We start from the raw sequence: 12002 nt of genomic DNA, 5'->3' as shown, positions 1-12002 counted from the left end.
CCGGTCACTAAATGCGGTGAAAACCCTACACGAGGTTAAAGTTTGGTTGTGGTCCTAACATGTTACGGTGCAATAGTTAACTAAGTTCGATACGAACAAACTGAATAAACAAAGAGCACTGGTCGCTCACTTACCAAATCTGTTGAGACAGGACAATCACCAGCAACTAGAGCCGCGTCTTTATGAAGAGAAGACTACAAGCGAATGCGGATCTCAGCGTTTGCAGATGTGAACAGCTCTCAGGTAAACAATAATCCTCCGTAGACACGTAAGTTATTGTTGTCGAGCGTCGTGTACTCTGTTAACCCACACGTGACTCCAGCTGCGCTCTCACAGAGAGAAAAAGAAAACAAAACTTAACTGCAGCAAACTATAAAAGCAACACTTCACGCTTTGTTTTGCCAACACAATGTGGCGTCTCTGTCGTCTAAACACTGTGACAGTAATGAATATTAATGAAGTTGCACAATAGAGCGCGCTGATTGGTTTGAACCAAGCCTTACTCATGCATTAATGCATCACACTGTAAGACGTAATAAGACACACTCTGGCACAGGCGTCCAGTCTGCACGCTGGAATACACGCTATTATGTCATGACCGTGACGCAGCTTCAAAAATTCTTTTCAAACCGGAAGTACGAATTTGCTTGAAATAACGCAAAAACAACCAATTTACACTTTTTAGTGAAATATAGGTGTCTTAATAGTGTTTTTAGCAGTGTGGGACACATATACGACTGTCAACAGCTCAAAACATGTGTTTTGGTGTTTCGTGACCCTTTAATAGCATTTGCTCTGGAAGCCATTTTTAAGATTTGTGAATACATTTTCCATTCATTCTCCTTAAGTGCTAATTTCGAGAGGATCACGTGCCCTAAGGTACTATAAATAGCCACAGTTTTCAGTCCACATTATCTTTGTTTGGAAGAAACCCCCCTTCCTCCCTAATTCTCCTACTTCTCCTACGATCAGGCGGCACGGCGGCCCAGTGGATAGCACTGTGAGCCCCACAGCAAGAACACTGTCTACCGGCTTGGTTGTGTGAGAAGTTTGTATATTCTCCTCATGTCCGCGTGGGTTTTCCCCCGGTTCTCAGGTTTCCTCCCACCATCCAAAGAAATACATCATGCATAACAATCAAGCACTTGTCTGAAATCCACCGAGTTCAAGCTCCCCTCTGTTTTCGTCTGTCTTTTGGAGGTTTAATCATTGGTGATGATGTTATAGCGGGTTAGTGTCTGCTTTTATATTTGGTGTCTAATTAATATTTACTATTTGGGAAAATCAGTTTGTTCACTTCTGCTATTTACACTTTGATTTGCATTTCAATGTATTTAATTCTTCCACTTAACTGCAAATTAGAATAAAAACTGGATAAAGAGCACACAAACACACTGACAGTTATGGGTGCTGTACATTGTTATGTGTCAATGATGCCAATATTTGGTAAAAATCCATCAATTTCCCTTTTCTGGCTGCTCTTTCTATGAACATGGGACTAAGCTGAAGGAAAACGAATGAATGAATATGTTTAAATACTAGAACAGAGTCAGATATCATTTACGAATTGGTCAACATGCCCAGCTACAAATACAGAGATATCATTTTATTCATTTTACTCTAATTAAAGATTGCAAAGACAAACTTTTGGATTTTGTTTCTCAACGCTTCTCAATGCATGCGAGAGAGGAATCAGCATGCCAGTGGTTTATAGCAGTAATTATATAAAGCATTGTCTCCCCGAAGCGCTGAACTATAATCAGCAGTTATAATAATTGCAGAGTTGCGAGCTCTTTACTGTAGGCAATAATCAGTATTGTTTACTGAAGCTGCGGGTCAGAAACACAGCTCATTCTGCCACGCAGCACCGTTCCTCATTCACTTCTCTGTCCTTTGTCCTTTTAGTCCTGCATTCCAGCCGGAACAGTTTGTGTTTTTTCAGTAGCGTCTTATCTCTCCTGTAGTGTCTTATCTCTTGTATAGTTGGAGGAACTTGAGGAAACGTTCATTTAAATAAAATCAACGTTGTAAATTTGATCTGATATGGAATTGATTTTCGTAGCATCGTTATATTGATGCACAGCATGGAAAATATTCAATGCGCCTCCATTTTCCGCAGAAAGCTTATTTCTAAAGGTGACGTTGACTTGAAATTTTCCCCAGATTTTGGTAACAACCAAAGAAATCCACATATGCAAAGAAAACTAGTCTAATTAGTTTACAAATTAAGTTATGTGTAATAAATATGTTTTGAACTTTGGCTCCTAATCGAATATAATCCAGATACATTACATTTATTGTAATGTGACTACTTGTAATGGTTGCGGATTGACTATGATGAACACCGTAATAGCTGATCCAAATGCAGCATTTATTTAGCAAAATTGTCATACAGGTAGAGATCATAGCAGCAGGGGCGCAACTACACATTTACTGAGGGGTATGCGGGTTCAAATTTTGTGTGATCCCTCTTATTTTATATTAATTAATTAATAATAAATGAAGACAAATTTTCAGATTAATCTTATAACTTTTGACATTATGTATGATTTGACAGTTTATTTTGATAAAAATAAAAACAAATCTAAACAGTTACATCTACATGAACACTTTCGGCTGTGGGACTGCATGTTATTGTGTTAAATGATTTTGAATTAAACAATAACAATATTATATTCGTTTAAAATCCAAAATAATGTTTTTTAACAAAACATATTTATTTATTTTTATTATTTGAAACTTTTAATACGGATTAATTTTAAAAATAGTTTTGGCACAACAGCGCCCCCCCCCCATGTGTGGCGCCCCTATGCGCCGCATATACTGCATACCCCCTTGTTGCGCCACTGCATAGCAGTACAATAAGGGTTATCCAAAATCGTAGTCAAGCAGGCAAAGGGGTCAGGCTATGCGGCTAAGGATCAATACACGGAAGAACAAAGGCGAGGCTTGGAACAGGGAAGGCTTGACAGGCAAATACTCAGACATGAAAACATTACAATATGGCAAGACTCAGTCCCGAGGTGTCTGTGTGTGCAGCTTAAATAGTGTGTGAATTCAGTCGTTGACAATCCTCCGGCGGTGTGTGTGCAATCAGTCAGGATCAGGAACATGTGTGTGTGAGCGGAGTGCATGTATGGAGATGTAGTCCATGAAATAGTCTGTTAGCGATTGTTTTCCAGCAATCTATGGGGTTTGGATTGCTGGTGATCGTGACACTATTAAAGATGCACACATTGAAATAACAATGCTGAAGCAGTATATTGTGCAGCTCTAAAATACAATAAGTTACATTGATACTGGAGAATAATCGACGAGGCAAAACTCTTGACATTTAAACTGCTCCCGTTGTTCTGTCGATTTGTCCTACCTTGTCAGAATGTCCTACCTCCCATTCAAAAAGTATGATGCAATATGCTAGCCATCACATTTTGCTATCAGTGTAAATTTTAATGTGGAGTAGTGTGATATGAAGCTGTAATGTTGCCCTAATCCTTAGCCCCAACCTCAGAACCATTTAAATACAGTGTTGGTTGCATAATCTGAGGGGTAGGATAAAATGTCAGGACACCGGCCTTGAAAGCGAACTCATTTGATCCACTTTATTATCCACATCAGAGTTAATTTCCACAAGAAACGATTGATAAGTAAAACATTGGAAATAACTGATTAACTGGCGTAGTTTCTTTGGTTTGCTTGTTTCGTAATTGATCAGTGTTGCAGCATTGACACTGAATTAACACAGAATAATGACACTGTTGTCTTCTGTAGAGCAGCTTAGATATAAAAATGATCTAATTTCATAACTAATTAACTTTACGCTGACATTGAATTGAACTGAATCAACACTGAGTTCAATGATGACTCAGTTATGTACAGTTGAAGGCAATATTATCAGCAGTCCTGTGAATTGTTTTAGTCTTCCAAATATTTGATAAGTGATTTTTAAAAGAGCAAGGCTTTTTTTCCACAGTATTCTTCTGGAGAAGATGTCTCATTTGTTTTATTTTGGCTGAAATAAATGCAGTTTTTACATAAAAAAAGGTCAATATTATTGGCCCCCTCATTTTACAAGTCTCCTAGAGGTAAACCGTTGAATGTGATTTCAAGACACCCGTTAAAAGTAACCTATTCTCCCGCACTCACATTACAGCGACAACGGTTCATTCATTCACTCATTCATTTTCTTTTCGGCTTAGTCCCTTTATTAATCTGGGGTCGCCACAGTGGAATGGACCGCCAACTTATCCAGCACATGTTTTACACAGCAGATGCCCTTCCAGCTGCAACCCATCTCATTCACACACATACATTACGGACAGTTTTACCTTACCAAATTCACCTACCACATGTCTTTGGACTGTGGGGGAAACCGGAGCACCCGGAGGAAACTAACGCAAACGCGGGGAGAACATGCAAACTCCACACAGAAATGCCAACTGACCCTGCCGAGACTCGAACCAGCGACCTTCTTGCTGTGAGGCGACAGCAATACCCACTGCGCCACCGCGTCACCACAGAGGTTAATGTCTATTAATATTATTATTACATTCACAACAGACATGAATGAAACGCCAAGCGAGTGAGTGTGAATGATGTGATTCGATCAAATAACACGGTACAAATTGAGCAATCATGCAAAACGCTCAAGTTGAAAAAATTGTGATCTTTTCAAACTTTTGAGTGTATATTAATATTTGCCCAGTAAAAGAGTCATTTTCCAATTTTACATTGCTTTTATTACACAATGTGTCTTGAATTTAAATAGAAAAATAATTAAAACTCTTATCTATTTTTGCTTTTAGCGAAACGCTAATGGTCTAATCTGATTCAATTCATTATGCTAAGCTAATAGTGACTCCACCAGAACAAGAAAGGCTGAATGGATTCAAAAATGGATCAAGTCAGCTGTCTAACTCAAGGAGAATTTTCGAAAAATAACAATAAAAAGATCTGTCGTACTCTCTCATTCACTTTGCTCCTAGTTTACCCAACTATGACGACTTCCTCTATTGAGAAACCCGGAAATGTGAAAATGCTACAGCATTTTAAATTCTCCACATCTTGTTGGAGCTGAACAGTTAATGGTGGGTTGAATGAGAGTGAAGCAGGTGCTGAGGGGATTAAGTGTGGATAAGTGTCAGTCACCGCTCGTGGTGCGCAGAGACTCTCGTCCACATCAGGAGAATCATCAGCTTTAGCAGCACTAAGTGGATCAGGCCATTAACACTGCAGGCTGTTTTGACACCACACTGTAAGCAGATGAAGAATTTACACAAGGTTTTGCTTATACCTCCTCCTGTTCCCTACAGCTGGCTGTCAACACACACTCTTCAGACATCAGATGAAGCACGTTTCAATGCTCTTAACACAACAAATGTAGGATTTTAAGCTAGAATTGTTTCTTAATTTTATAAAATGGTCCTAAAAGTCCAACCCAGGCTCATTCTGAAAATGTACCCCCATATACATTTCTGGAGAGCGCCAAATACGTCCCAGGAGCTACATTTTTTTGTTATTGCAGTTTTTGTTTTCGCTAATCCACCAGAGGCCGCTGTGTACGCTCTTTGAGATCTCAAATTTCTCTTGCGAGTGCCATACGCACATGCTGTTCTCACATAAATCCACTAAAGGTCGCTGTTGACTGACTGACTAACTGACTGACTGACTGACTGACTGACTGAATTTTTGGATTACCTGCTTATTATTAAGATTTAAATGACATATTCTTTTTTTTTTTTTTTTTTTTTTTACGAATATGTCATTAAAATCTTAATAATAAGCAGGCAATAAGCCAGTAGTAAATAACGTGAATTTGATTTTGAGTGTTATTAATATTTTGGGTGGTATTTGATGTTCTGACCAACTGCGGATTACAATTGTGAATTCGCTAATAAGTCAAAAAATGTTGACTCACTATTTAGCAACAGAAAAAAAGTAGCATGTGTCAAAGTTTGGCAACATTTTTACAACCCGGGCTCATTGTGGAAACGTAGTCTCGTGGACGTTTCTGGAGACCGCAGAATACGTCCCGGCGGGTACGTACGGCTGCAGTTTTTGTTTTCGCAAATCCGCGAGAGGCCGCTGTTGTGCGCTTTTTCGCGTCTCAGATGCCTCTCGCGAGTGCGGTTCGCGCCCGCGCTGTTCTCGCGTGAACCCGCCAGAGGCCGCTGTCCGACTGACCGGACGATTGACTGCGCGACCGGCCAATCGGCCGACCCGCCCTCCTCCTTCCTTGAACCCAACCAATCTAACCGATTGACCCGCCCGCCCGCTTGCTTCCCTCAACCCGAGCAACAGTTTACAAAAGCCGTCCAAAAAAAGAAAAGCCCTGATTTTTTTTCTACCGCGTTTTCGGATTTCACCACGTTCTCACCCTGTTACGAAACTCGTTCACTTAATTTTTGAGATTCTGTTTTTGTCTTACCTGATTGCTGAAACCGCTCTTCCCCGGATTTGAAACCGGTCGCCGTGGTCGACTACTCTCTGCATCTCCAGCCTGCCGACGTACACGATGAGCTGAGTGGACAAACGGGTTGCAGCGGGAAAGCCCTCCACAAAGAGGTAAGCGATCGGCCGGCAAGCACGAAAGGGAACGGCGTCACACCGCCCCGCAGCGTTCGCTTGAAAAAAATAAACGCGGCCATACGTACCTCCCAGGACGTATTCCGCTGTCTCCAGAAACGGGACTACGTTTTCAGAATGAGCTTGGGTTGCATTTTTAAGATGAAACTGTGTTACGAACATGAGGATTGAAACAATGTACTCATTACAGGTCTACAGCTCAATGTACTCATTATACTACTACTGTCACATACTGTTATGTTATTTGCATGATGAAATCCCCTGTCTCTTCTGTTCATCTCTTATCAGGATTTTCTGATCTATCTGATGAGCGGGAACACGTGTGTGTTCGGCAGCTCCTCTGAATCCTCCACCGGAGTGAACCAGGAGTCACTAAAGGTGGACATTTTACTCTTCGCTCCTGATGTTTCACCTCAGCACTGCTGCGTTCAGCGACAGGATGCCACCGCTGACCAAACTAAGATGCAAACCAAACTCAGACCCCTGCACAGTGCACACGTTACGCACAACGGCGTCCCGCTCCAGGACGAAATCGAGTTGTGTCCAGGCGACCTGATAGGCCTCGGTCAGCACTATCTCTTCATGTTCAAAGACCCGACGGCCACGGGAGCCTTTCAGACTCCGTCCTGGATGGCTACATTGTGTCCCCCAGCCACGACGTCTCCCTGTAAACTGTGTGGGACGTCAGTAAGGAGGAGGAGGACTCAAAAAATGGCCGCTCGCTGGAGGGATTCTGATGGTAGGGTGGTTTCGCTGTCCTATCAAATGGAGCAGGAGGATCGGGTGTTGGAGAAGATCGTCAGTATGGTGGATGCAGGAGGAGAAGATCCCAAACTGACCGCAGCCTTTCTGCTGTGTCTGTGCATCCAACAATCTGCCACTGACTTTGAGCTGCTCCATCTGCGGAGACTGCTGCTCTCCATTGCCAATCACATTCAGCTCGACATGTGGGTGAGTCTACAAAAACACACACAACCAGTGCCACTAACAGAAGTCATAATGTTGGTTCAAGCTGCTTTTAATAAACCATGACTATGACTTTTGCTTCAACAAACTCAATTTCTGCTTACTAAGTAAGGGATAAAGTACATCCAGGAGGTTGTTATCAATGAATAACACCTAACAGGCTTATCGACAGCCATGCTGAAGTGTGAATGGATTAATTATGTGAAAACAACCACCTGGAGGTACTTTATCCTGCTTATCACATAACAATTAGACACAAAACACTGTTCCGAACAGTAATCATTTGTTATTAATATTTAGAAATCTTTAATTAAACACAAAGCTGACAGAAATGAAAACAGCTGAATGTACTTGATGGAGCATACACTAACCTATGTATTATTCAGTTACAAGATGGCACCAAACAGTCCAAACATGCAAAGATTACATAAATAAAACCAGCTGAATGGAGCATCCACTAACCTACGTATTTTGTTCAGTCACAAGGTGGCGCCAAAGAGTCAAACATAGCGTCATAGGCAGTTAAATATGAATGCAGATGTAACTATAGACATGTGAAGGTGTTCACTGAAGGTCAAGATGATTTGAAGTACCCGGAGGAGCCTGTCTTATTCAGCGGTTGTTATCTGGAAATAACATACATTGGAATGTTTCGATTGACTAATTAGAATCGAGTAATCCAAACAGCTGCGTAATACTAGTTATTTGAGTAGTAGTTGGGTTTAGGTATTGGTTAGAATTAGCAATGCAGAATAAGATCATGCAGAATTTGTACTTTATAAGTACTAATAAACAGTTAATATCTTAATAATAGGCAGGTAATAAGCCACTAGCAAACATTGAAATTGTTACAAACTAAACAGAATAGGTAGTTTTAGTCAATCATCTTTAGTTCCATGAGGTGATCATTCGTTATACTAGGGTAAACTAATGGATTGCTTCAATAAACTCAATTTTTGCTTACTAAGTAAGGGATAAAGTACATCCAGGAGGTTGTTATCAATGAATAACGCCTAACAGGCTTATTGGCAACCCGACTGAAGTGTGAATTAATTAATTCTGTCAAAACAGCCACCTGGATGTACTTTATCCTGCTATTTACATAACAGAACACAAAAACACTGTTCTGAACAGTAATTGTTTTTCTCTTCATCTTTAGCAATCTTTAATTAAACACAAAGCTAACAGAAATTAAAACAGCTGAATGTGCCTGATGGAGCATACACTAACCTATGTAGTATTCAGTCACAAGATGGCACCAAACAGTTGCAACATGCAAGGATGACTTAAATAAAACCAGCTGAATGGAGCATACACTAACCTACAAATTTTGTTCAGTCGTAAGATGACGCCAAAGAGTCAAAAATAGTGTCATAACCAGATAAATATGAATGCAGATGAATGCAACTACAGAGATGTGAAGATGTTCACTGATGGTCAAGATGATCTGAAATACCTGGAGGAGCCTATGCTATTCAACGGTTGTTATCATGGTATAACATCAATTGGAATGTTGCAATGGACCAATTAGAATCGAGTGATCCAGACAGTCGTGTAATAACAGTTATTTAAGTAGTAGTTGGGTTTAGGTATTGGGTTGGATTAACAATGCAGAATAAGATCATGAAGAATTTCTTCTTTATAAGTAATAATAAATAGTTAATAATTTAGTAATAGACAGGTAATAAGCCACTAGTAAACATTGAGAACTATTACAAACTAAACAGAATAGGTAGTTTTGGACATTCATCTTTAGTTCCATGATGGGATCATGCACTATATTAGTGATAATAAAAGGATTTTAAATGCACGACTCAAAGGAAAAGAACCACCCAACATGAAGTGCTTTAACCCACAGTAATCTATTTATTGTCACACATATTAAGTGGTCTTTGCTAATTTATAGACCATTTAAACTAGGGTTGCCCTTTGTAGTGCAATATTTGATAGAATGGGTAAAAATGTGTTATATTTGTCAGTTAAGACATGTTATATCTGCCCGGAAAGAAAGAGAAAGTATTGTGATATATGACATAGGCATAACTAATAGCTCATAGTAACATGTGCTAGCTACCTCTTTACATATTGCAAGTTGGTTCTTTACAACATACTGTACTTCTTTACTTCTTTTGCCAAGCGGGAAAAAAACAGGCTTGTTGAAGTGCTTGTTAAACTGCAGAAGTTTACTTAAACTTAAACCCTCTCCTCTTTCAATGAAGTCGCCGGTGTGTAAGCATTTTGGATTTCCAGTGAGTTATGTTGACAACGTTCGTGTTGTCGACAAAAACACAGTTTTGCAAGCTCTGCTATGTACGTATTACGTACGGTTCGTCCGATAGACAACACCGGCATCGTGATCCTCCTCATTAAAGCGAACACCTCAGATACTGTTGGCTGGTTCCTGTTGGTTGTGCGTCTTTTTTACAGACGCCATTATAACGACACAGAACACTGCCTATTCACGAGTCACGCAGAAAAAGTGATTGACAGGTGGTTATTATGTGTGTATCTTGCCTTTATTCATTTACTGTATGATTTGTTTATGGGTAAAACAAAGAGCATGCAGGTCAGGTAGTTTAAACGGTAGGCTACAAATAATTAATTTGTCATTAATTAATTTATTATTCATAATCGAAAATCTAATCGAATCGTGACTTTAGAATCGAAAATGTAATCGAATCGAGGATTTAGAGGATCGTGACACCCTTAAAAATCAAGGTAAAGTACATGGTCAGAGTGTAGTTTAACTTATGTCTTCTTGTAAAAACACTATTGGTTGGGTTTAGGGATAGGTTTAGGTCAGTGGTGTGCAAGGTGGCCTGTATGACAAGCATCACCTTGTCATGTGCATGTACAAGAAGGACATGTATCTATAACATACAGTAAAACATACCCTAAGTAACGTATTTCTAAGTCATAAAAATATAGACAGCGCCCTCTAATGGATTTGTCATCTAAAATGTGCAACTAAACATATTTTATGTTTCACAAAAATGAGGCATGTATTTTCAACGAGCCTGAGCTGATTAAATCACATTTCGTCATTATTCTGCTGCTCGGCTTGAACTTCAGCAGATTAACTTGGCTCTGTTTTTGGATTATTTAATATTTTTTCCATTATAATAAACAGTTGAGCAAATGAACCTAATCAAGTATGTGCTTGAGTGTATTATATGTGTATCATATGTCAATATAACTCTCTTAGGGAGCTGGTCACTGAGACATAATCCTCTAAGAAAGAAGTACCTTAAATAAGTAGACATTGGATCCTATGTTTGTTATTGAGCACACTAACACGTCCTGCTTTACATGACCCAGCTAAGACATTGTAGTCATGGGAAGTTAAGAGTTGTTGCTCATTTTAACAGATCTGTTCTTCTAAGACGTGTTTTTTTTCTTCTCATCTACAGGAACGAACAAAGGAACTTGCAGCTCTGCATCCAGACACGTGAGAGAGCTTATTTCTTCCAGCTACTATTCTTCTCTCTGAAATAAGAGCAGGGGACTGTAAGAACGACAAGCTCATTATCAGCCATGGTGCCGTGTTTGTTCAATTCACTTTTGTTTTGTGGGCCACTTGAGCATGTCATTACTGTTGAAGTGGCCTGCAGTAAATCTGTCTGCACACAGACAGCAGCGCTATAGCGGTTCAGGCTCTGATTGTCTCCAGTCTAAATTGCAGATTTGACTAGGCAGACAGCTGACATTTTCAGCTGGTATTTTCTGCTCAGTCCACATCCTGGTTTTCAGTCCAAACACTGCGGTGAGGTGAACACTTTAGTGGTTAAATGGAAAAAACTTAAAGGAGAAAATTACCCTCAGTGCCATTTGATCTTTGATTTGGGTCACTGCTCTTCAGGCTATTTATAGTGTAAAAATGAAACACCAGTGTATTTATATATAGAAGCTCGTAAAGCTCACTGACGTCAAGATGAATCCAGATTTTCTTCTGCTTAAGTTAGTTCTAGGTTGGTTGATTGGATGGACTAAACCATAAATGGACAGCGAGAGTGGATTGGGGTTGGTTTGCAACTGGATGGACAGACAGATTTTGGATGCACAGATCAATAGACAGATGTATATAGATCAGAAGATGGTTGGTTAGTTTGTAGACAGGTATAAGATATAAAGGTGAACAGATTAGTGGTAAAAACTGAAGGAAAATGTGAAAAATTATATTCAGTGTCATTAATTTGGCATTGTTTTCTGTCAAAATGAAAAACAAGGGTTTTGCATGCGTTTTAATTTAGCTATTCTTCTTTATTTACCTGTTTGGCTAGCTGGGTGGTTGTTTGGTTGGTTTGGTTGGTTGGGCAACCCTGTGAATGAACAGATGGGGTGATTTTGGTTTTGCAGACCAATAAATGGGTGTATATGTAATAGGGGAAGATGGTTGGTTGGTTGGTTGGTTGTGATGTCACATACATATGTTTTGAGAGAAAGATGGTGTT

The 12002-nt window shown here is 39.7% G+C and overlaps 1 protein-coding gene across 5 annotated transcripts in view; it reads left to right on the top strand.

Annotated features, from left to right (window-relative positions):
* Positions 1-12002, top strand: part of radil2a (Ras association and DIL domains 2a) — an 84397-nt gene that overhangs the window by 19753 nt on the left and 52642 nt on the right. For all 5 annotated transcript variants that reach the window (XR_015479418.1, XR_015479419.1, XR_015479420.1 and 2 more), the window contains 2 exon segments: positions 6874-7536; positions 10962-10999. Coding sequence is in view for 2 of the 5 variants with exons in the window: in XM_087242005.1 (XP_087098131.1) it covers positions 6874-7536; positions 10962-10999 (701 nt within the window). In the remaining 3 variants the exon portion in view is untranslated.

The sequence above is a fragment of the Danio rerio genome, chromosome 3 (genome assembly GCF_052040795.2).
Source record: "Danio rerio strain M-AB ecotype USA chromosome 3, GRCz13ab, whole genome shotgun sequence".
Taxonomy (NCBI): Eukaryota; Metazoa; Chordata; class Actinopteri; order Cypriniformes; family Danionidae; genus Danio; species Danio rerio.
The sequence above is the reverse complement of the archived record's forward strand: the minus strand, read 5'-3'. Positions and strand labels throughout refer to the sequence as shown.